Genomic DNA, 23,092 nt, shown 5'->3' with positions numbered 1-23,092 from the left:
TTAATTTGACCTCCCTCCAAACTTCCCTTCCACACTCCCATTTTTATGACCTCCTCCCTTGAAGGATGCTGTTGTTGAAACTGTTTTTGAACCTGTGGCATCTTAAGTTATCCTTGCTTTCTTTTGACGGTGAGAAGGTCAAGTTTATAAGCTCCTCGCCTGCTCTGTGCTGCTCTCTGGTGTTCCTTACTGTTTTCTTACTCTGGTGTTCCTTACTGTTTTCTTACTCTGGTGTTCCTTACTGTTGTTCATGTGTTGAGGCACTTGAGCGCCTCCTTGGTGGTGCAAGCGCAAGCAAAGACGATCCCTTCCTAGCACGTGTCTATTAATAACCCTTCAGAAGGGCACGTTTCTAAATTCATGTTGTCGGGAGAAGGTTTTGTTCCTATATAGACACAGGATGCAACGTGACACATGTTACGCAGACACAACACACATGGACCACTGTAGCCCGCATTGTGTTGTGTGCAGGTGTCTTTGTGGGAACCTCCAGTTTTTAGATGCGCAGTTATGCAGATATGGAGACTCTTACTCAGTGGAAAAAATACCCTCATACATTGCTAATACTTCCCCTGCTTACCCGACATAGCACTTCTTAATTATTCTGCTTTATAATGTCTGGTTAAATCCTGTGTTTCTCACGTGAGCAAACCGTTAAGTCAAACCTCCTTCATGTGCAGACTTACTGCACACGTAAAGCAGATTCTGGTTCTGGTTACAAAACTCCCAAACTTGGCCTGTGTTCACAAACTCTCATTGAGGAGAAACAAATACTTGATTGAGGCACGGTGGCGCAGTGGTTAGCACTGTTGCCTCACAGCAAGAAGGTCCTGGGTTCGAACCCCAAGCTGTCCCAGGTCCTTTCTGTGTGGAGTTTGCATGTTCTCCCTATGTCTGCATGGGTTTCCTCCGGGTGATCCGGTTTCCTCTCACCATCAAAAAGACATGCGTGTTAGGGTTAATACCCCTGCCTGTGCCCCTGGGCAGGGCAATGGAAAGAACTGGAGCTGGTCCCCAGGTGCTGCAGCTGCCCACTGCTCCTATACAATAGGATGGGTTACATGCAGAAGACACATCCATTGTAACTACAGTGTCAAATAGAATGGCTTTCATTACATTTCATTTCATTACAAATTCACAGTCAAGCCCTGATCCTAAATCCACGGTCATGTACAAAGGCCTGATGTCACTGTATGTGACAAAATACAAGATGGAAGATCTGTGGAGTATGTCATTGTAAAAAACAAACAGATAGAGAGAACAGGGAGACCACAGATTGGAAGTCAGAAGTTACTACGGTATTCACAGACCATATATATATATATATATCTCCATCCATTATCCAAGCCGCTTATCCTAATTAGGGTCGCGGGATGCTAGAGCCTATCCCATTAGTCATTGGGCGACATGCGGGGAAACACCCTGGACAGGCCGCCAGGCCATCACAGGGCTGACAAATTCACACCTAGGGACAATTTAGTACGGCCGAGTCACCTGACCTACATGTCTTTGGACTGTGGGAGGAAACCAGCACTCTCGGAGAAAACCCACGCAGACACGAGGAGAACATGCAAACTCCACACAGAAGACAACCCTGGATGACCCCCAAGGTTGAACTACCCTGGGGCTCGAACCCATCTGTGAGACAAGAGAAACCTGAGAGATGTATATCCAAAGGAGTTGAATCAAGTGCAACTGGACCATGACCTGGATGAATGAGAACATTCACAGACATGCTGAGAGATGTAGTGGTGTTTTTTTTATAAAGAGTTGTTAATACACAGTAATGAGTTAATCTACATGTAGATTTGCATCCCATCTGTGTGCCATAAATCATTTCGTCAGATTTCTAACATCGATATATAACAATATTTAATCTTCTTGCTGATGTTCTCCCTTATGTTGGTCATAGAGAGGCATCAGAACTGAATTGAGACTGATGAACAGGGAAAAACTCCTCATGGCAGCTTTCAAATGATCACTGTTTCAGCACACCTGGAACTAAGTTGAACTTCAGGACACCTTTAAAACATTAGTCTTTGCTTGTTTCCTTTGTTTTTGTTGGTTTGTTTTCCAAATACAACCATAATTCCATGAGATTTTAATCTATCAGTGCATATTAGACCAAAGACCTTGTCAGGACAGGAACTTGAATGAGCTCTCATACATTTGTAATGAATCACATGACAAAACAAACCCAAAAACATTACGACTTAAAATCGCTCCCAGGGAATTTAAACACCCTCTCTTGGATAATAATTCAATCTAATGGCTCTCCTGATGTTCTCACCTCTGTTCTTCAGACCCGTCCTCCGTCACTGGCCTCCGGGTGTCGGCCTCCTCCTCAGACAGCCTCAGTGTTTCCTGGCAGGCTGGCCCAGGCAGGAGGGAACGTTTCAGGGTCCTGCTGAGGGACCCGGAAGGAGCTCTGGTCAGCAACCAAACCCTGAAGAGCAGCATCAGCACCACCGTGTTCAGAAACCTGTGGCCCGGGACCCCGTACACCGTCACTGTGGTGACAGAAGCAGTTGGACTGCAGAGCTCGGTGTCCCAACAAGGCACTACAGGTAGATGTCTTATCCATTCTGGCTGTGGCAGTCACTTCTGTCTCAGTGGTAGATTCTTTGTATTTCAAGAAGTTTAATTCCAAGATGTGATATTCATCATTAAAAAAACCCTGTGACAACTGTTGCAATAGAGCAACTAAAAACAAAACATGAATTTTTTTCCCTATCATTAGGAGTTAAGACGAGCGGGCAGTAGAATCTTCTAAATTGGCTCAGTACTGAGCCAGCTAGCTTCAGCCAACCACTCTGCACCAAGTTGCAATTTAATCCTTCAGGGCAAAAGCACTAGTTAAACAATATCCACAAAAAAGTGCTTTTTCTTGGCACTAATAAACCCAATTTGTCAAGAAAGTCTAAAGAGTGTCAGCCATGATGTCAACCATGGAATTATACAGGTATCAATCCATGTCTAAAACAGAAGAGACTTCTTGATCTGCCATCTTGTGAAGAACGACTTGTTGCAGGAAAACAATAGTGGAAGCATGAGAGTTGGAAAGAGGTGTAAAAAAAGAGTAAAAAAAGTAAACGATAAGGTCTATCGCAGTGCTGACTGACTGTATTGGGGTAGTGGTTTCATAATGGAAGGTGTTCTCAGACACCTCTCATAATGTTATGAGCCTGTTGGTGCCTAAAAAACTCGTCGAGCGGACATTATTCATGTAGTGCCATAGCCCCAGACGATTACGCTGCAGCTCGGTGTGCAGCGGTCAGCTGATGGTAGCGTGCCCTGCACTGAATCAGTTGAAGATTCTGCTGCTCATCGTTCAGTTCGACTCCCAGTGAAAACAGGGCCTAGGTTAGAAAATACCAGAGTTTTTCTTTAATGGCACAAACTCTGCCACAGTACTTCCTTAAGGATACAAGATATTTTTAGTCTGTTGTTGACAAACTGATTTCACTCTTATAGACTAGACCCTCTGTATTTTAGTACTAGCCGCTCGTATCTAGGTAATGATTTTTGTTTTGAAATAGCTGCATAGTTTTTGAACCATCACTTCTCATGTTGTCAAGAAAGGTGGCAGATAGGATGACTCACAAATGCCTTCAAAGGTTGCATTATTTGGGATATAGTAATATGACCCCTTGGTATGACTCCATTGAGTATCCCTATAAAAATTTAATTTGCAGAGCCTCACGCAATGTTGAAACTGCAGGGTTTTCTTTATCTTTATTTAATTGTGCAACCCTAGTCCACTTTAAACAAACACAAAGAGAGCGGATCATCACATGGTTTCTCAACACAACTGACTCACTTTGCGGTTTTCTTGTTTTGCTTTCCGATGCTGCACCCCTCCTCACGGGGCCGGCCTTGTTTCCAGGATATTTTAGGTCCCTCTCTCCCTGCCCGCCCTTTCCTCTCTGTCCGCACCTCCTCCCCCACCGCTCCAACTCAGTGCATCTGTTCATACCTGAGACAGACTGACCCGGCAGCTAAGAGCGTTTCATTTGTTTTATCATTGTTTTGTTTTAATGGTTGGCACCAGCGGCTTGCAGTAAGAGAGTCACGGGTTCACTTAAAGCTCCTCTGTGCTGGTGTGGGTTCCCTCCCCGCTGTCTACAGAGACATGTTGGTAGGCGAACTGGAAACCCTCATTTGCTATGAATTCATTGTGTGTCTGCCCCGTGATGAACTGGCGACATATCTCCAGTGTCTTCCAGCTTCCCGTCCATCACTTGCTGGGGATGCATCACGTTTAAGAAGAACAGACATGGGAAAATCACGTGTAGAAGACATAGCTTCTAAAAGTGTTATTTTTTCCAATCAAGGACTTAAGCTGGGGTGTCCAGGTGGTGTGGCGGTCTATTTGCCGGTTCGAATCCCTGTGTTACCTCCGGCTTGGTCGGGTGTCCCTGCAGACACAATTGGCCGTGTCTGCGGGTGGGAAGCCGGATGTGGGTATGTGTCCTGGTCGCTGCGCTAGCGCCTCCTCTGGTGGGTTGGGGCGTCTGTTCGGTGAGGGGGGGAACAGCGTGATCCTCCCACGTGCTACATCCCCCTGGTGAAACATGTATCAGAGGAGGCCTGTGGTAGTCTGCAGCCCTCCCCGGTTCGGCAGAGGGGCTGGAGTAGCGACTGGGAAGAGTGGGGTAATTGGCCAAGTACAATTGGGGAAAAAAAGGGGGGGAAAATCCTAAAAAAAAAAAAAAAAGGACTTAAGCTAACTGCTGTCAATTAAGCACTGCAGTAATGTTTTAACATGTGAATTTTCTACCATCAGGGCTTCAGCATCTTAACATTAAAAACAGTCAAGATCAATGCTTTAAATTACCCATAATTCTTTAGAGAGTATCATCATCTGTTTCAATTTTGCACTGTCAATCATTCTGTGAGAGTAGTTGTTCCTTTCTTTAAATAGTTGATATCTCATTTTGGAGGCGAGTTCAATAGTTATCCCATGAACACGTCTTTGTATTCTGTAAAAATTAAAACCCTATATAAGCAGGTGTAAACTTACAACAGAGGCGACCAAAAGTAATTTACATCTACATCAGAATCATGTCTATTGGCCATGTAGGTTTGCACATACATGGAATTTGACCCCGGTTTTGTGGCTCTCTCAGTGTACTTAACATAGAATAACAACACGACAACACAACAATCTTCAGATATATACACAAGGATTGACTATATACAGGTGAAATAAGAGGTGATGAAGTGCAGTGGTGCAGAGAATATACCAGAGATGCTGAAATCATCTCATCTCTACATCTTAGTCCTTGAGGTATCCAGTACTCCTCTGCATTAACATGGTCATGTGTAAACAGAAATATTGACTGAAGCTGTATGAGAGATGAGGTCATTTCCGTCCTCTAACTCCCCCCTCTACAGTCCCAGAGGCCGTATCAGGTCTGAGGTTGGACAACAACGGCACTTCGGATACCCTTCGAGCTTCCTGGCTGCCGCCAAGGGGGGGCATTGATGCCTACACGGTGCTCCTGTCGGCCCTGGGTTCGACCCCACAGGAGCGCCGGCTGGCCCCCAACACCACCCAGGTCCTCTTCCAGAGTCTGACTCCCGGGCGAAGCTACCAGCTGTCTGTCAGGACCAAGGCTGGGAAGGAGGAGGCAGAGGCCAGTGCCAGAGGAAGAACAGGTGAACGTCCTGTAAACCGCCAGCCTAAGACTTTGACTTTACCAGGTTTAATTGTTTAGATATTTGTTCTACTTTATGAGGAGGTGCCTTACAAATGTCTAATGATAACGATATTATCAGTGGTACTAAACGTGGTAGTTTTATTGTAATCAGCAGTACCAGTAGTGGTAGTAATGACAATAATAACAGTGGTGTTTATATCATAGTATCATAGGCCTGTCTATCCACACCATATATATATGTATATGTGTATATATATATATATATATATATATACAAACACATATATATTATAGAGTCCAATACACTCGTATAAACAAAGTGTTGTCTGTCACAATGACACTTTTGCTTTACACAAATTCAAACATGTTACATGAGTTTGGAATTATGTTACACCTGAACATCAATGGCTTTTAGAAAACTACGCAATAACATTATTCATACAAGTCTAGAAATAGATGATCCCATATAGTAATGACTGTAGCCCAAAACCGCTATGACTACTCTACTTTGTGTTTTGCAATTTTCATATTCACTTTCAAAAATTATACTTCAGCCACACAATCACCAGCTGTGATTGTAGTGGTGGGTCTTTATTGTAAACTACACATTAATTAAAATCATTTTTGACCAACATATGCAACCCTTTAAATAGGATGACAACAACACCAGTAATTGTGTATTTCATGTTTCCAAACGTTCCCCGTCTCCTTTCTGCAGTCCCTGACAAGGTGTCTAAGCTGTCAATGACGGCCCTGAGCGACGGCAGAACCCTAAGAGGGACCTGGTCGCCACCTAGAGGCGAATGGGAGAACTACCACGTGGTACTGTGGAACGGCTCGGTGGCGCTGGTGAATGAGACTGTGGGCAGGATGGCCAGACAGCACTCCTTCAGCAGCCGGAGTCTGGGCCTGGTGCCGGGACGGCTCTACAGGGCAGACGTCACGGTACAGAGTGGTCCGCTGGGTAATACAGCCCGCTGTCAAGGAAGGCTATGTAAGTTACTTTCAGCTCCATAGTTACTCTCTCTGCTATCTCAATTATCTATCTATCTATCTATCTATCTATCTATCTATCTATCTATCTATCTATCTATCTATCTATCTATCTATCTATCTATCTGTCTATCTGTCTATCTGTCTATCTGTCTGTCTGTCTGTCTGTCTGTCTATCTATCTATCTATCTATCTATCTATCTATCTATCTATCTATCTATCTGTCTGTCTGTCTGTCTATGTGATAGGCAGATAATTGCAACTGCAAATATAGTTGTGATTGCAATCTTTGAATGTTGTCCCAAATCACAGTATAACTGTATATTTGTTCACAGTTAGTGCAGGTTGGAGAAATTAGTTGCGGTATATTGAATGTGGCGTACAGCAACGTGACCTTTAGTTATGAAGAAAATGGCTGTCAAGACGTAGCTAGCACGTATGACTTGGGTCAGCTGTTATGGAAGCTACATGTCTCACAGCCACCCTTCTCAACACCTGGGTTAAACTGGATTAACAAACATTTCTTCATGTTTGTTTTTCTACTTAGCGTGCCACGTGGGGGTTGGGATGGGAGGGTGGGGGTTGCTACATCAGTAAAAAACGCTCAGTGCACCATCCTGTCCTGCAAACTCCACCGAGCTCCATACTTAAACAGTGTCAAAAGATATGTATCTCATCATTTATAATGTTGTTTGACTCAGGTCTGCGCTTCTTAATGCTTACCATGACACGGTCTATCTTTGTACACTCTCTCTCTCTCTCTTGCTCTTTCAGCCCCTCGGCCGGTGCAGCAGCTGGTAGTGCGCCACAGTGATGAGACCACCCTGAGCGTGTTGTGGAGCCGACCTGTGGGCGAGTGGGAAGATTACAAGGTGGTCCTGAAGCAGGTCGACCCTGCCCGTATCGTAGCGGTAAAGACCCTCCCCTGGGAGGCCAGGGAGTGCACCTTCAACATTCTCACTCCAGGACGCCTGCACATGGTCACCGTCACCTCCAACAGCGGCAACATGAGCAGCTCCGTCTCTGTGACTGGATGGACCAGTGAGTCCATTGATTTTTTGTTTGTTTGTTTTGTTTTTACTCCATCAATGGCAAAAGTGAGCGGGAGATTCCTCAGTGCAGGATCTGGTATGGTTTGTATCCCAGACAGGCAGGGGTACACGAGTGTCTCGGTTCTAGCATCATGTCCTGTCAAACTGAGGTCGGTGCTTTCCTTTAGAATTTGTATTCATGGCATTTCCATTGGTATAACAGATAAGCCCCATAGTACCCCATCCCAAACCCCTCATCCTGCACCTTAGCCCATTTTGTGTGTAGACATAACTGTCCATAAACGCACAGCTATTGCTAAGCTAGCAATGACTATAAGCTATTTGACTTGATTAATTATTAAAGGCTGTTAAAGTTTAAAGGCTGCCGATAAGTGTTATGTCACACGAAAAGGCAAAATTAAAATAGATATTTTAAATATATCAATTTGTGTTCCAAAATGCTCTCAAAGAGCACCAGGGAGATGAACACCGAGGGTGGTCTGACAGGGCGCGGAAGCGGGGCAGGCTAAGCTAACTGCTAGCCCATGCAGACCGGTAGTTCCAACAGTCACCCTGGCACTCACTCTCTTGGACAGTGATTTTTTTTTTTAGTTTGGATATATGTGTTAGTTTGGATATGTGTGTTCTTGTAGTTATTGTAGTTTCTGGATCTGTGTTTTTGTCTTTGTGAAACAACAAATAACGTGTTCCTGATTCCTGAAGTTCATCCACCACTGGGTCTGACTGTCTCAAACTCTGTTTTGTCCTGCAGTCAATTCCCATTATTCTTTATCCTCTGTTAGGTCGCAGTAAAATGATCACATGAGACGACTACTTGTTACAAGTCTGGCTAACCTGGTGTAATAACAAGGACAAGTACAACACACTCAAAAACTGAATGGGGCATCTAACTCAATGCATCAGTGTGTATGCAAGAAAGAGGTGTGGATTTGACACGTGGGGGGGGTATATTGTACAAATCAAACAGTATAAACCAAAAAGAGAGACAGGTTCTTGACCCCATAACAAGTTATGCTGAGGTGAAAGAGAGGGATGTGTTTGAGAAAGGGAGGGTGGGGGAGGGAAGAGAGAGAGAACTATAGGGCGGTGGATGTACAGAGCCTAAAAGGCATTTTGGATGCCATCAAACCCTTTTAACCCACCTATAAGCCTCTCTGTCCCCTACGTGTCTCCCTGCAGCCCCCGCCCAGGTGACCAAACTCCAAGTGTCCAATGGCGGCAGCACGGACAGCCTACGGGCATGGTGGGAGCGTGCCGCCGGCGAGTTGGACTCCTACCGGGTCCTCCTGGTCCATGACAGCAGCATCATCAAGAACGAGAGCGTGCCCGCCGACACCACCAGCCTGCGCTTCCTGGCCCTGCGGCCCGGCAGTCTCTACAGGGTGGTGGTGACCACCATCAGAGCCGGCCAGCCCTCCAGGCAAACCGTGGCAGAGGGACGCACCGGTAAGGCTGGACTCGGGTTAGTCATGAGAATGTCTTTCTGTGTGGCTCAGTGGGTAGAACATGGTTCTTTACCTGCCATAGATAGAGGTTACCTTCTCACTGGGGACACTTGGCTAAAAAGAAAGAAAAAAGAAAAAATGCGCTTGTGGTATTGCATGGTGCTTTAGATAAGAGTGTGCACTAAATGGTGCATATCTGATATGTAAGGTTGATATGTAGTACTCCATGAGAGATACACATGTACACATAATTGTCAAAAACCATTGACAGCTGAAATACCACAGTAGTTATTATTATTATTATTATTATCATTATTATTATTATTAGTAGTAGTAGTAGTAGTAGTACTTGTTGTTGCTGTTGTTGTTTACCAGATTTTAATTGCACTTCCGACATTGTAAGTTAGCAAGACACGCATTCAAACATTGTTTTTAGAAGTTGCATATTTCACATTTAAAAAAAAAAGAAAGAAAGAAAAGTAAATTCATCCATTCATCTTACCAATTTACTATATTTCTAGTCCCATCCTGTTTTTCAGCTTTGTGTACCCTCTCCCCAATTGTCTTGTTCTCCTATAGTATGTAAAAGGTTCTCCATTCCTTAGATATGTACATTTGTATGAGTGTATAAATAAATTAGCTAATTTCGTTAATCCATTTGAGGCATTTGAACGTTATTACAATGTAGTTAAAAGCAAAAATCCTCGCACGAGAGGCCGTCTGTGGCTACAACATCAGGTGTACAAATGTCAGCCGTGCTCATCAGGACCCCAAGCCCTCTGGCCACCATCAGCACAGAGACTGATAGAGACTGACCGTTTGTAAACAGCAAAATAGTATGAGACTAACAAGAGGATATTATGGAAAACTCTGTCCTATCTGATGCAACAGGAATTTTCCGGGAATTTTCAGGAAGTGCCAAGCGCGGGCGCACACACGCACACATGCACACGCACACACACACAAAACCCTTGTCAAGGTCTGTCTATCAAAGACTTCCCGTCTGACAAGGGAAGGGGATTCCAACTGTGCATTGTTAAATTCCAATGAGGGCGCTTTGCTGCAGCTGGAAAATATTTGGAATATTTTGATTTTCCCCAACAGCTAAAGACAGAATTATACTACAAAGCATCAGCCGATGATTCAAAACAAACCATCGTTTATGGGGCTCATCAACCACCCATCTGTCTGTCTATCCTTCCTCCCAGTGCCCGCGGCAGTGGGCGAGGTGACCGTCAGTAACAACGGTCGCATGGATTTCCTCAGCGTGTCGTGGCGTCCAGCAACCGGCGACGTGGACAGCTACCTGGTCACCCTGAGGGACCAGGAGAAGACGGTTCGCACGTTGGCCGTGTCAAAGTCCAGCCCGGAGTGTGTCTTCAACTCCCTTGTGTCCGGGCGTCTCTACAACATCTCCATCACCTCGCGCAGTGGGGTGTACGAGAACCACACTGTAGTCCAGGAGCGTACACGTGAGTAAACGCCTCCGCTGCATCCCTCTCTGGCTCTGTGTGGTTCAGTAGTAGTGGCCGAGTTGGTTTGTGATGGTGAGCAAAGTCACAGCAGGCGGGTTTTGCAACGAGACTTGAATTACAACTTCAGAAGTAATGGTAATAAGAGTGGTGCAATCCTTTCAATTCAGAAAAAAAGTCTTTATGTTGGATCTCGTGCTCTTTTTTCCTAGTTTGCCCTGCATGAAGTAGGCTATGTCGCATTAATGATTGGTACCTCTATTGGTTTGACACTGTGGTTTTAACTCTTCAGCTCCTGATGACTACTGGCTGTAATGTTGAGCCATGAATTTAAACATAGTCAGTGACTACACTTGAACGTCACCACTGATAAAGAGTGTGAGTTTTAACTGAATGCCTGAAATGTAATTCATCTCTAATATATACATATATATATATATATATATATATATATATATATATATATATATATATATATATATATATGTGTGTGTGTGTGTGTGTGTGTGTGTGTGTGTGTGTGTGTGTGTATAAATGTTTAATCTGTGCTGTCAGAAGGCTTGGTATACAACACAGGGAATTTACATGCAGAGTTAATCTGCAAGTCAGTTCAGATTCTCCACCTGCAAAGGCAATCTTTATTAATTATCAAGAATACAAAAACTCCATCCTTTGCATCAAGAGCTCAAGGTGTCAAGTGAACAACACAGAGTATATACTATATCACTCTATAATCCAATATGTGCCTTGTTTTTCCCAGAACTGCAGCGCCCCTTGCAGATTTTGCTCACAGATATCTTGTATGAGGTTTCCAGCTGATTTTATGGTCTCATATCACACCCTGCTATGAGATATTTTCATAGCCTCTCACAATATTAACCGTGTCTATCATCACTTGTATGTGACTGTTTATTTTACAATTTCCAAACAGTATTAGCTTGATTTTGTTCAAATTTAATGATAATTTGTTTATGTCAAACCACCATTTTAATTTACTCATTTCAGTCGTAACCACCCCCAAAAGCTGCTGCAAATTCTCCCCAGAAGAAAAAGCGTTAACATCATCCGCAAACAAACCAAATTCCAATATGTTTGATAACCTACATATATAATTTCTGTACAAAATGAACAATTTTGTTTTTAAGAAGTGAGTTGTTAAACTGCCACCTACCAGGAGGTTTCGGGTTAGTTTCATTAATTAGGCTGAAATCGGCCTGTGATCAGAGCTCACAATGGGGTGGCTATAACAGAGTTACTGTTAAAAAAAAGTCAGTTACTGTAAAAAAATAATAATAAAGAGTCAGTTCTGGAGAAGCTTTGGTGGGGTGGTGAATAATGATGAGTAATCTCTGTTATGTGAATTTTTTTGATCGCCAACAATCACCAAGAGCAAGCTTACTCATGTATTGTTCTATAATGTCAGAAGAGCCTCAGGACTTGCGATTATCTCTAGTTTGTGAGTGGTCGAAATTTGGGTCAAGTCAAGTACTGTGTGAAAGTCCTCTCCTACTATATTTGAGTCTGAGTATTCCGTGAGTTTTGAAAATATGGAGTGAAAAATATTTGCGTTATCCTCATTGGGTCATAATAGTTAATTTTGTGTTTCCTATACTTCCATTAATAATGATGTAGCGCCCTGCTGTCAGAGATGGTGGTATTATTCTGATATGGGATGCTTTTATTACTCAATATAGAGACACCTCTTTTTTAGAGTTGTATGATGTAGAGAAGAAGTCATCAACCCATTTAGCTTTAAGTTTGAGGTGCTCAGATGCAGCGAGGCGACTTTCTTGTCGTAAACAGAAGCTGGGATGCGTCCTGGAGAGGCGACTTGGGATTTTGCTATGTTTAGCTGGTGAGCCTATATATGCCCCTCACGTTCCAACTATCAAACTTAATCGATGCCATTGTGATTTGTTAAAGGGTGCCGGAAAAAATGAGCTTACGAGTGGTCTAGGGACAGAGAAAAATAAGAATGAAAGAGATAGCAACTATAGACCCAGTTCATTAGTTTGTGTAGGACAGATCTAGTAGTTCCTGTATAGCAGGGGCGCCCAACCCCAGGCCTCCAGGGCCGCAGTGTCTGCAGGTATTCGTTGCAACCATGCACTATACCACCTGATTTAACTAATTACTTTCCCTCCTTGGTCCAAGAGGTGAGCTAATTAGTTAAATCAGGTGGTGTAGTGCATGGTTGCAACAAATACCTGCAGACACTGCGGCCTTCGAGGCCTGGAGTTGGGCACCTCTGCTATATAGCAAAGAAAGGTGTTCTCCTTTACCTTTATTTCTGCTTTTGTCGTGAAATGATAAAGCCGTGGGCATACAGCTACACATAGAACAGGCAAGTGGATAAGGATAAACACAGAACATTATGACAGACAAACAGACAAAAAGACAAAAGTGAACATAGAACATTTGAAAGTCAGACATACAGTAGAACTGTGAATAGAGTGAGAGTAGAGAGGTTTGGAAAAAGGGATTAAAGAAGAGGGAAGTTGAGAGGGTGAGCCATATTTACAATCCTGACAGTTATTTGTGAGTTATTTTTCTGTGTCAGTTATCCTAGCACTCAAAATAACCAGGAAGTGGTGGAGGTATCAAGAAACAGTTGACCATCTAGATATACTATAGTTTGTCGTCTACCAGCGATACCCCTCCTGCCTGTGCTCTATCTGGATGGGGTACAGGACCTTCCGTCTCTCATTGATCTCCCGGGGGAATTGGTCTTTTAGTCAAAACTTGGTTCCCTTCAGCTCCCGTCCTCTGCTCTTGACCAGATCCTTTTGTTCAAATTGGACAATAATGGAAGGGGGCCTGGTTCCCACGCAGTCTCTCAGTTGGTGGACCTGGTGGAAGGTGATCTGGTTCACAGTGTCCGTTGGACATTTCAGTGCTGAGTGGAGGAAGTTTTTCACCGTCTTTTCTGGGCTCTCAGTGGTGCTCTCAGGGATCCCAGACCAAAAAAAAAAAAGGTTGTCATGCATACGTCTCATTTGCACATCCAGGAGAGTCTCTTTCATCAATTTATTTTCTATTTTAATGATGTCCATCTGGGTGCTGCTGAGTCTCCATGGTAGTTTTAAGTTTCGCATTGTCGTTTTATAGTTTGGTGACTATGTGGTGCATGAAGCCCAGGCTGGCTCTCAACTCATTTGTTTAATGTACCAAGCCTGTCCAGCTATTTATTGATGGAAGCGAGGACACTTACCTCTACATCAGTGGTCATTAGGTCGTCTGTGTCGGTGGACGAGTCTGCCTTCTTCCTCTTAGCCGATTTGTTGCAGTTGTTCTCCATCATGTTCTGGTTATAGTAGCCATCAATAAATTCTCCAAGGTCCTCCACTCATGCTTATATGTTATAATCTAATATAATCAAACAAACCAACAAGTTTAATGTGTTTCAACTAAATTACAATGCACACCACCACACACTGTCAACATGTACAGAGTAGGACCAATATGGGGTTACTTAATGAAGAATTTTGAGAACTGGCCACATAGGAAATTAAGATAGCTGGTTCTGCGGCAGACTAAAATCCAACAGAGATGCTACAGAAACTCCATAAAGGACATACTATGGTCCTCCTGTTTTCCCCCACAGAGCCATCCAAGGTGCAGAACCCCACGGCAACCCACGGGGCGCGGGACGACTACCTCAAAGTTTACTGGCGCCACTCAGCCGGCGACTTCGACCACTACCAGGTGGTCATCAAGCACAACAACATCTTCCACAAGAACAAAACGGTTCCCAGGACACAGAACGAGTGCGTGTTCAGCGGCCTGGTGTCGGGCCGCCTCTACACAGTGGTGGTCAGCACCTGGAGCGGCGACTACGAGACCAGCGCGTCCACCGACGGCAGGACCTGTGAGTGACGTCTGACACCCTCCCACACTTTCTCACCTGTGGAGGGTTTTTATTTTCATAATGATACATTTCATAATGAGGTTTATGCTGTTTAAAAAAAAAGCAAAATGGTTGATGGCATGAAACTGAAATGGTGCATGGTACATGATAGAAGAGACAAAGAACAAAACTCTTCACGCAACCAAAAATGACAATTTGTAAAGTCTGCACGTGCTTTATTTTGGAAATATTCAAACAAAAATTCCTGCCTATGACCCTTCTTTATTGTGTTTTGGACATTGAATTTACATTTGTCTTTGTGATTTTGGTTAAAATTGATCATTAGTTAAAAGTAGTTGGTAATGTTAATCGATGCCAGAAGATGATGTGTTTTAACTGAACATTTAGTTGCGGGATACAATGACATTTCTGCTCATATTTTCCATGAAAGGCAGGATCCATGTGGTGGTGTAGCTTAGTTGGTAGGGCGGCTGGTGTTGTGGCAGCATACACCTTGAGCATGGCACCGATACTGCTAAAAGTTAGGGGTTTGACCCCCCGCTGGGACAACCCACACTGTAATGTGAAGCAGCCACGTAAAGCAACATGTGTTCTCGGACTATAAAAATGCTATAGAAATGCAGTCATTTCACCTGCAACGGTGTCTGATCATCCCACACAACCGATTTCATGATCGCACAAATGATCTTATAATAGTTGGTGGCCTGATGGAAGGAACAGCAGACAAACCTCACAGCCATTCTCACAATTTATGGGCAAATAGTGTTTTTAGCCAAGTAGGTTTGAGCATACTGTAAGAGGATATTGTCCTGGTGAGCTGCTCATGCAGATCACCCACAATTATCACAACTGACCAAATAGTGTACTACTATGTGAGAAACAAGAGAAAGAATTAGAGTGAACACAGTATCTGTTATCCTAACTGCTTGAACCTGTGACTTGTGCTTATTTCTTACCTTGGTTGCAGATTATACAGATTGTACTGTGGTGAGTTGCACAGAATAACCCTTGTCCTGTCCCGTTCTCTGCTCTTCAGTCCCGGCAGCCGTGAGGTCCCTCTCTCTGGCCAGGCGGGGCACAGAGGACCTGCGTGTGACCTGGTTGCCTGCTCCGGGGGATGTGGACCACTATGAGGTGCAGCTGCTCTTCAACGACATGAAGGTGTTCCCCCCAATCACCCTGGGCAGCGGGGTGGGGGAGTGTGTCCTGTCCTCTCTGACCCCCGGCCGCCTCTACAAGATCCTGGTGTCCACCTTTAGCGGCCCCAACCAGAGGGCTCAGTTCATAGAGGGCCGCACAGGTCGGTCTACACATTAGCCAGCACAAGTCGTTTCACTGTTGGTGCCGATGCGTTCTGCTGATATGTTTTTTTAATGTCGATTTTTCATTTACTGCACAGCGTGGCTTTACAGCATAGTTTCGTTGTAGAATGTGCTTCAAGGGGGACATCCGGGTAGCGTAGTAGTCTATTCCATTTCCTACTAACACGGGGATCGCCAGTTCGAATCCCCGTGTTACCCCCGGCTTGGTTGGGCGTCCCTACAGACGCAATTGGCCGGTCTGCGGGTGGGAAGCCGGATGTAGGTATGTGTCCTGGTCGCCGTACTAGCGCCTCCTCTGGTCGGTCGGGGCACCTGTTCAGGGTGGAGGGGTAACTGGGGGGAATAGCGTGATCCTCCCACGCGCTACATCCCCCTGGCGAAACTCCTCACTGTCAGGTGAAAAGAAGCGGTTGGCGACTCCACATGTATCAGAGAAGACATGTGGTAGTCTGCAGCCCTCCCCGGATCGGCAGAGGGGGTGGAGCAACGACTGGGACGGCTCGGAAGAGCGGGGTACAACTGGGGAGAAAAAGGGAGAGAGAGAGAGAGAGAGAGAGAGAGAGAAAGTTTTATCCCACTAATGCAAAAACTAACTTCATTGACATCTTCTTCTGTAGTGCCCAGTAAAGTGAAAAATATCCACGTCAGCAACAACGGCGAGAGCTCGAGCCTGAAGGTGAGCTGGACTCCGGGACAGGGCGACGTGGACAGTTACTCGGTGTCTCTGTACAAGGACAACCGCAGGCTGGACGTGAAACCTGTTCTCAAACACCAGAACGAGCTGAGCTTCGGCTCCCTGCAGCCCGGGCAGCTGTACAGCGTCATAGTCCAGTCCACCAGCGGAGAGCTGACCAACAACAACACGGCCAGCGGACGCACAGGTCAGCAGGAGTAAACACACTGGAGGAGCAGGAGGCGTGCGGCAGCAGCTGGAGAGCAAAACAAAACCAGAACAGCAGCAGCAGCAGATGTAGCAAAGTTCAGGCACATAGAAAGAAAATGGGAGTGTCATAATTGATTCTTATTTAATTGAATGTGCAGGTAATGTAACAAGACAACACAGTGGCATAGCCACCATATGTGTTATGCAACAATGAGGCATTTTAAAAAGCATTTCTATACAGGAGATAATGTGCACTAAGGTCAGGATGACGGGACAAACGAGACCAGGCGGACAGGACAGACTAGATAAGAAACTGCACATTGTTGTTTCTTACTACAATGTTAGTAGAAAGACACACAGGGGGGGCGTCCGGGTAGCGTAGCGGTCCATTCCGTTGCCTAGCAACACGGGGATCGCAGGTTCGAATACCCGTGTTACATTCGGCTTGGTTGGGGCAGCGTCCATGAGCTATTGTTAGCCCTTCCTGAGCGGCAGCGGAAGCTTCGTGGCAAACGGAAGTCAGACATCGGGGGCACTACACTACATTAAGCAGTTGGTTGTAATATTCTTCGTTTTTTTTGTTTTGTTTTGTTTTTTGCGTAATTTAATATTATCGGATATATGGCAGCATATACGTGAGTTGATGTTGTAAACACAGCCATGCTGTACTGTCTAACGTGCTCTGCATGTCTGACTTCCTGTGACGTGTCCATAGCGACAGCGATGCTGTGACATCACTTGGAAGCTGTCTGCGGGTGGGAAGCCGGATGTGGGTATGTGTTCTGGTGGCCGCATTAAACGCCTCCTCTGGTCGGTCAGGGTGCCTGTTCGGTGGGGCGGGGTAACTGGGGGGGATAGCATGATCCTCCCACGCGCTACATCTCCCTGGTGAAACTCCTCACTGTCAGGTGAAAAGAAGCGGCTGGCGACTCCATGTGGTAGTCTGCAGCCCTCCTCGGATCGGTGGAGGGGGTGGAGCAATGACTGGGAGTGGGGCAGTTGGCCGGATACAATTCGGGAGAAAAGGCAGGGGGAAGAAAAAAATTAATCAAGACATACAGTACATGCGTTTCTTAATTGTGTGTGTGTGTGTGTGTGTGTGTGTGTGTGTGTGTGTGATGTCTTGCGTTGTGCTGATGTTTTTTTTTTTTTAGCTTATCATTACAACCCTTACACCATGACAATCATGTACATACGAAGATAGGTTAATTGGGCAGAGATGCACCTCACCACTGGGTTGTTCCATCCTGTACTTTGTATTGGTTAACTTGGTTAATTTGTATCAGTTTCTGGTTTCCCTATTTCCAAACCAGATGACAAAGGAGAATGTGATTGGACGAAGGATTTGACAAAAAAAAGAATAAAACTGTTATCGGGCAATTTGATAAATTGAATCCCTCCCTTCCTTCCTCAGTCCCTTCAGCAGTGACGGGTCTGCAGGTGGACAACCGGCAGTCCACGGGCAGCCTGCAGGTCGGCTGGCAGGAGGCTCTGGGCATGGCCGATGGCTACAGTCTCCAGCTGTTGGATGAGAGGGGAAGCCTGGTGGCCAACTCCTCCCGGCCCTCGGGACACACTCAGTACCTCTTCGAAGGTCTCACCCCGGGGAAGAAGTACCGTGTCCTGGTCCAGACCACCAGCGGAGGGGTCTGCAGCGTGGGAGTCAGCGCCGAGGCCCGCATGCGTAAGATTATTTATTTATTTATAATAAAAAAAATAGTTCAAACTGAAATAGTTTAACCGGGTTTTCAGCTCTCATTCCCCTGTAATTCTGAAGAAAAAAAATATATGGAGAATTACGGATGAAAAATGAAAAGAACGTCTATAAAGGAAACCCCTGGTACCCTGTTTACCCCATTAGGAGTGAAACGGAGCGATGGGTAGCAGAATCTTTTAGATTGATTCAGTATTGAGCAAGCTAGCATCGTCTGACTACTGGGCACCGAGCTACAATATGATCCTTCACCAAACAACAGCCGCCAGAAGAGCTCTGTATTGGCAATAACGGGCTCAGCACATTCAGAGAAGTGTCCGGATACACCTTCCGTTAAGGAAGGACAATCCCAGTACAGTCACTCAGCGAGGCAGTATCGCTTTTTACTTTTTATTTTTTGTATGATTGAGGCTCTTTACACTGCACACCTCTCAAAACGTTATTTGGGGAGTGCATTGCCCTGACGGATTACATGGCTGCATGATGTGCTGCAGTCAACTGACGTTGGCGTGTTCGATACTGGAACAGTTTAAAAGATTCTGTCACCCGTCACTCGGTTTGCCTCCTAGGTTAGAAACTACAGGACTTCTCCTATAAGTCTCCTCTCTGGTCTCTCCCAACTAGGACCTGCTGCCGTCACTGACCTGTCCATCAAAACCAACACCGTCAGCAGCCTGTCCTTCCATTGGTCGACACCAGTGGGCGAGTTTGAGGCCTATGATGTCTACCTGTACAAGGGAGACGACACCCTGCAGGAGAGGCGCAGCGGGCAGCTGGCGGGTACCCAGCAGTGCTCCTTCCAGGGACTCCGGCCTGGCGCCCCCTACAAGATGGTGGTGGTGACTTGCAGTGGACAGGAGACCAACAGCACAGTGACCTGGGCCCGGACAGGTAAGAGCAGTGAGGAGGGATCTTTTATGGGTGTGAAAAAGGGAGAGCGGTTTTAACATGCAGCCCATAAAGCTGCTGATATTAGCATGTATGTGGGCTCTGCTCTGACCTTCTCTTTGTGAGGCCACATTTGTTCTTTATGATACAGTTATTCTTTTTTTGTGTCTGATATACAAGTTTAAAGCTACTCCTTTGGGCATTACAGACATCTCATTTACTTGGGTGGATGGAAAATTCATGTACAAGTCTTAAGTACCCACTCAGATCCGAGTCCACGAGCGCCATGCTCATGGATACCTCAGTAGTATTTGTTAAAGGAAGGGGGGGAAAACCTGGTCCTCCACTCCCCCCGAACCACAATTTCCCAACTGGTCAGCCATATTACATCACAAGCCCAATTTTGTAACCTCTATATTACCATTGTCCCTTCTACTGACGAGTAACTTGATTAATATGCAGCTATGACTAATTTGTAATTGGTACTTCCTTGGCAGCAATAATTTTGTGGGAGTTCAAAATGTCTCCCTTTTAATTTCACTTCAGTTACTATCATACCGTGTACTCCCATTTACTGGTTACGTGCTACCATGTACCCCTCTCGTCACATTCACCTTCAAGTTTATGTGATAATCTAGAGTTAGGTGATGTTCATTTTCTTAGTGTTTTTTAATGGTTGATCCCTCAGTTTGGATAGAAACTCCTCAAATATTTTGAGCACTATAAAATCATGTACCTGTATGTATTGATTAAATAGCTGATGCACGGGCGTCCGATAGCCTGGCGGTCTATTCCGTTGCCTACCAACACGGGGATCGGCGGTTCGAATCCCCAAGTTGCCTCTGGCTTGGTCAAGCATCCCTACAGACACAATTGGCCGTGTCTGCGGCTGGGAAGCCGCATGTGGGTATATGTCCTGGTTGCTGCACCAGCGCCTCCTCTGGTCAGTTGTGGCGCCTGTCCGGGGGGGAGGGGGAACTGGGGGAAATAGCGTGATCCACGTGCTATGTCCCCCTGGCGAAACTCCTCACTGTCAGGTGAAAAGAAGCGGCTGGTGACTCCACATGTATCGGAGGAAGTGTGTGGTAGTCTGCAGCCCCCCCGGATTGGCAGAGGAGGTGGAGCAGCGACCTGGACGGCTCGGAAGGGTGAGGTAATTGGCTGGGTACAACTGGGGAGAAAAAGAGGGGGAAAAAAAAGAAAAAAGATAGCCGATGCACTTCCATATACCCCTCTGTCTCTGCTCAAGTCCCAGCAGCGGTGACGTCATTAAGGGCCCAGGGCGCCAACATGTCCGAGGCCCTGAAGGTGAGCTGGGAGCGGGCGGACGGCGAGCTGAGTGGCTACCTGCTGTCTCTCTATGACCCTGATGGCTCCCAGCAGGCCGAGGAGCCACTGGCTGCGGAGGTCACCGAGTTTGTCTTTCCTGGGCTGGTTCCTGGGCGCCTCTACCAGGCCGTGGTGCTTAGCCGCAGTGGAGAGCTCATCAACCGAGCCAGCACACTCGGCAGGACCGGTAAAGTGAACACCCGACAATCCATAACTAGTGTTTCTTTGTTCAGCCAGGGCTAGTCATACATTACATCTGACATTTTCTCATTTAGTGGACACTTTTATCCAAACTAACTTATAGATGTATGTGTGTGCCACGCCACAGGCATCTTACAACAGTAAATGATAATGATGTCATCGCCACGAGTGCATATAATGCCCAGCACATAGTGATATAGTCGAGTAAGTTGAACAAATATGTATTTGATAGGTTATTGAATATACTTTCCTATACTGTCACACTTTTTGGCATTCTGCATGATACCATGTAAATGTGTCGGTACAGTTTTAGACCAACAATTTAGTTGTTTACGAATTGATTCATTTGTTTGAAATCATTTGCAAAGACTAGTCACTGAAGTAAAGTTACCAACCGATTAAATACCTGGAGAACTAATCAGTGAAACTAACTGTGCTTGTCATTGGGGACAGAAACATGATATTTGCTTAACTCTCTGTTATGATGTCCACAAATGATGCTATCATAAGCATTTAGAAAAACGACTTTAGGCCATAATAACCCTTTTACTTGAAATTTGAATTGGAAGCATGCTGATGACTATCATTTGATTATAAAATGAATGGCAAATTAAGCATTAAAAGATAGTGATGGGTGTCTGGGTAGTGTAGCGATCTATTCCATTGCCTACCAACACGGGGATGGTCGATTCGAATCCCCGTGTTACCTTGGTCAGGCGTCCCTACAGACACAGTTGGCGGTGTCTGTGGGTGGGAAGCCGGATGTGGGTATGTGTCCTGGTCGCTGCACTAGCACCTCCTCTGGTCGGTCGGGGCGCCTGTTCGGGGGGAGGGGGAACCAGGGGGAGTAGCGTGAACCTCCCACGTGCTACGTGCTACGTCCCCCTGGTGAAACTCCTCCCTGTCAGGTGAAAAGGAGCAGCTGGTGACTCCACATGTATCGGAGGAGGCATGTGGTAGTCTGCAGCCCTCCCCGGATCAGCAGAGGAGGTGGAGCAGTGACCGGGATGGCTCGGAAGAGTGGGGTAATTGGCCAAATGCAATTGGGGATAAAAAAAGGGGGGGGGGGGAATCTAAAAAAAAATAGTGCTAAAGATAGTGAAGATAGTGATAGTGATAATGAAGATAGTGGTGAAAATATGATAAAGATCAATATAGAAAGAGGCGACACAAGGGGTCTCATAAAAACACCTTACAATTAAAACCAACAAGTTTCATTAAATCCCCTCCCTCTGCCTTTCCATCTGCCTCTTGTGCTCACAGTACCCCAACCTCCGACCTCATTTTCATTCGGCGGGGTAACTAACACCTCCCTGGAGATCACTTGGGGGAGCCCTGTTGACTCGGACTACGACGACTTCGATTTGCAGTGGATCCCTCATGACCGTCTGTCCATCATCAACCCTTATCACACGCGCGTCTCTGGCAGCCGCATCCTTAGGGGCATGTACCCTGGACGGCTCTACAACTTCAGTCTGCGCACCGTCAGCGGAGCTACTGAGCTTGGAGCTACGCCCACCTACAGCCTGCCCATCCACAAGAGCATCTGCACAAGTAGGTAGCAGCAGTGCTCAGCGTTAAGCGCATGGTATTTAGAAAGGGTGTCGGGGTAGAGTTCCGGTCTATTCTGTTGCCTACCAACACTAATGCAAATAATTATGAAATAAGTGTTTTTCAGTCTGTGAGTGCCTGTCAGCAGCCATTAAATATTGGTTCCAAATGGTGTTTGGTGGATTTCTGTCTGAATACATATACTTCCTGGGTGAGGGGCGCCGGCCAAACGATACCTTATGTAAGCCCTCAAACTTTTGGCGAGCAGGTGACCTGAGGCTGCTGTCTGATTGGTTCCTTTAGATTTTCCAGGGGCGCAGTTCTGTGCACCCCAGACACTCCCACTATCATTGGCGGCGAATTGGTATTGTTTTAATGTTTTTTGATCTAATGTGATTGGACAATTCTCGTGGCTGTCTTGTGGGTGTGAACACACCCACCACGACGCCTCGTCTCGACTGTCAATCAAACCTGTGGACCGCAATGTTGTGCACTTGTTAATCTTGGACCTTTGTCAAAAATCAACCAGAACACTCTCCCTAGGGTTTTTCCTGCTGTGGCCTACTCCCAGCGTTCCATCTGACCAAGAAAGAGCTGACTTCCTGCTTTTCTTTCTAAATGAAGGCTTAATATGTGACCTTAATATGCTTCATAGCAGTGATCATATGTCTGTGACCTGCCCTTCTCCTCCCTCCTCTTTCTCCTCCCTTT

At 45.7% G+C, this 23,092-nt stretch overlaps 1 protein-coding gene across 1 annotated transcript in view; it reads left to right on the top strand.

Moving 5' to 3' along the window:
• LOC130114476 (receptor-type tyrosine-protein phosphatase beta-like) overlaps nt 1-23,092 on the top strand; it is a 65,774-nt gene that overhangs the window by 17,638 nt on the left and 25,044 nt on the right. The window contains exons 5-17 of the mRNA XM_056282355.1: nt 2,304-2,567; nt 5,398-5,661; nt 6,382-6,657; nt 7,431-7,697; nt 8,888-9,154; nt 10,362-10,625; nt 14,230-14,493; nt 15,530-15,793; nt 16,433-16,696; nt 18,113-18,382; nt 19,037-19,303; nt 20,550-20,816; nt 22,094-22,384. Coding sequence (XP_056138330.1) covers nt 2,304-2,567; nt 5,398-5,661; nt 6,382-6,657; nt 7,431-7,697; nt 8,888-9,154; nt 10,362-10,625; nt 14,230-14,493; nt 15,530-15,793; nt 16,433-16,696; nt 18,113-18,382; nt 19,037-19,303; nt 20,550-20,816; nt 22,094-22,384 — 3,489 coding nt within the window. The remainder of the gene's footprint in view (nt 1-2,303; nt 2,568-5,397; nt 5,662-6,381; nt 6,658-7,430; nt 7,698-8,887; nt 9,155-10,361; nt 10,626-14,229; nt 14,494-15,529; nt 15,794-16,432; nt 16,697-18,112; nt 18,383-19,036; nt 19,304-20,549; nt 20,817-22,093; nt 22,385-23,092) is intronic.

The sequence above is a fragment of the Lampris incognitus genome, chromosome 6 (genome assembly GCF_029633865.1).
Source record: "Lampris incognitus isolate fLamInc1 chromosome 6, fLamInc1.hap2, whole genome shotgun sequence".
In the NCBI taxonomy this organism is placed as follows: domain Eukaryota; kingdom Metazoa; phylum Chordata; class Actinopteri; order Lampriformes; family Lampridae; genus Lampris; species Lampris incognitus.
The sequence above is the reverse complement of the archived record's forward strand: the minus strand, read 5'-3'. Positions and strand labels throughout refer to the sequence as shown.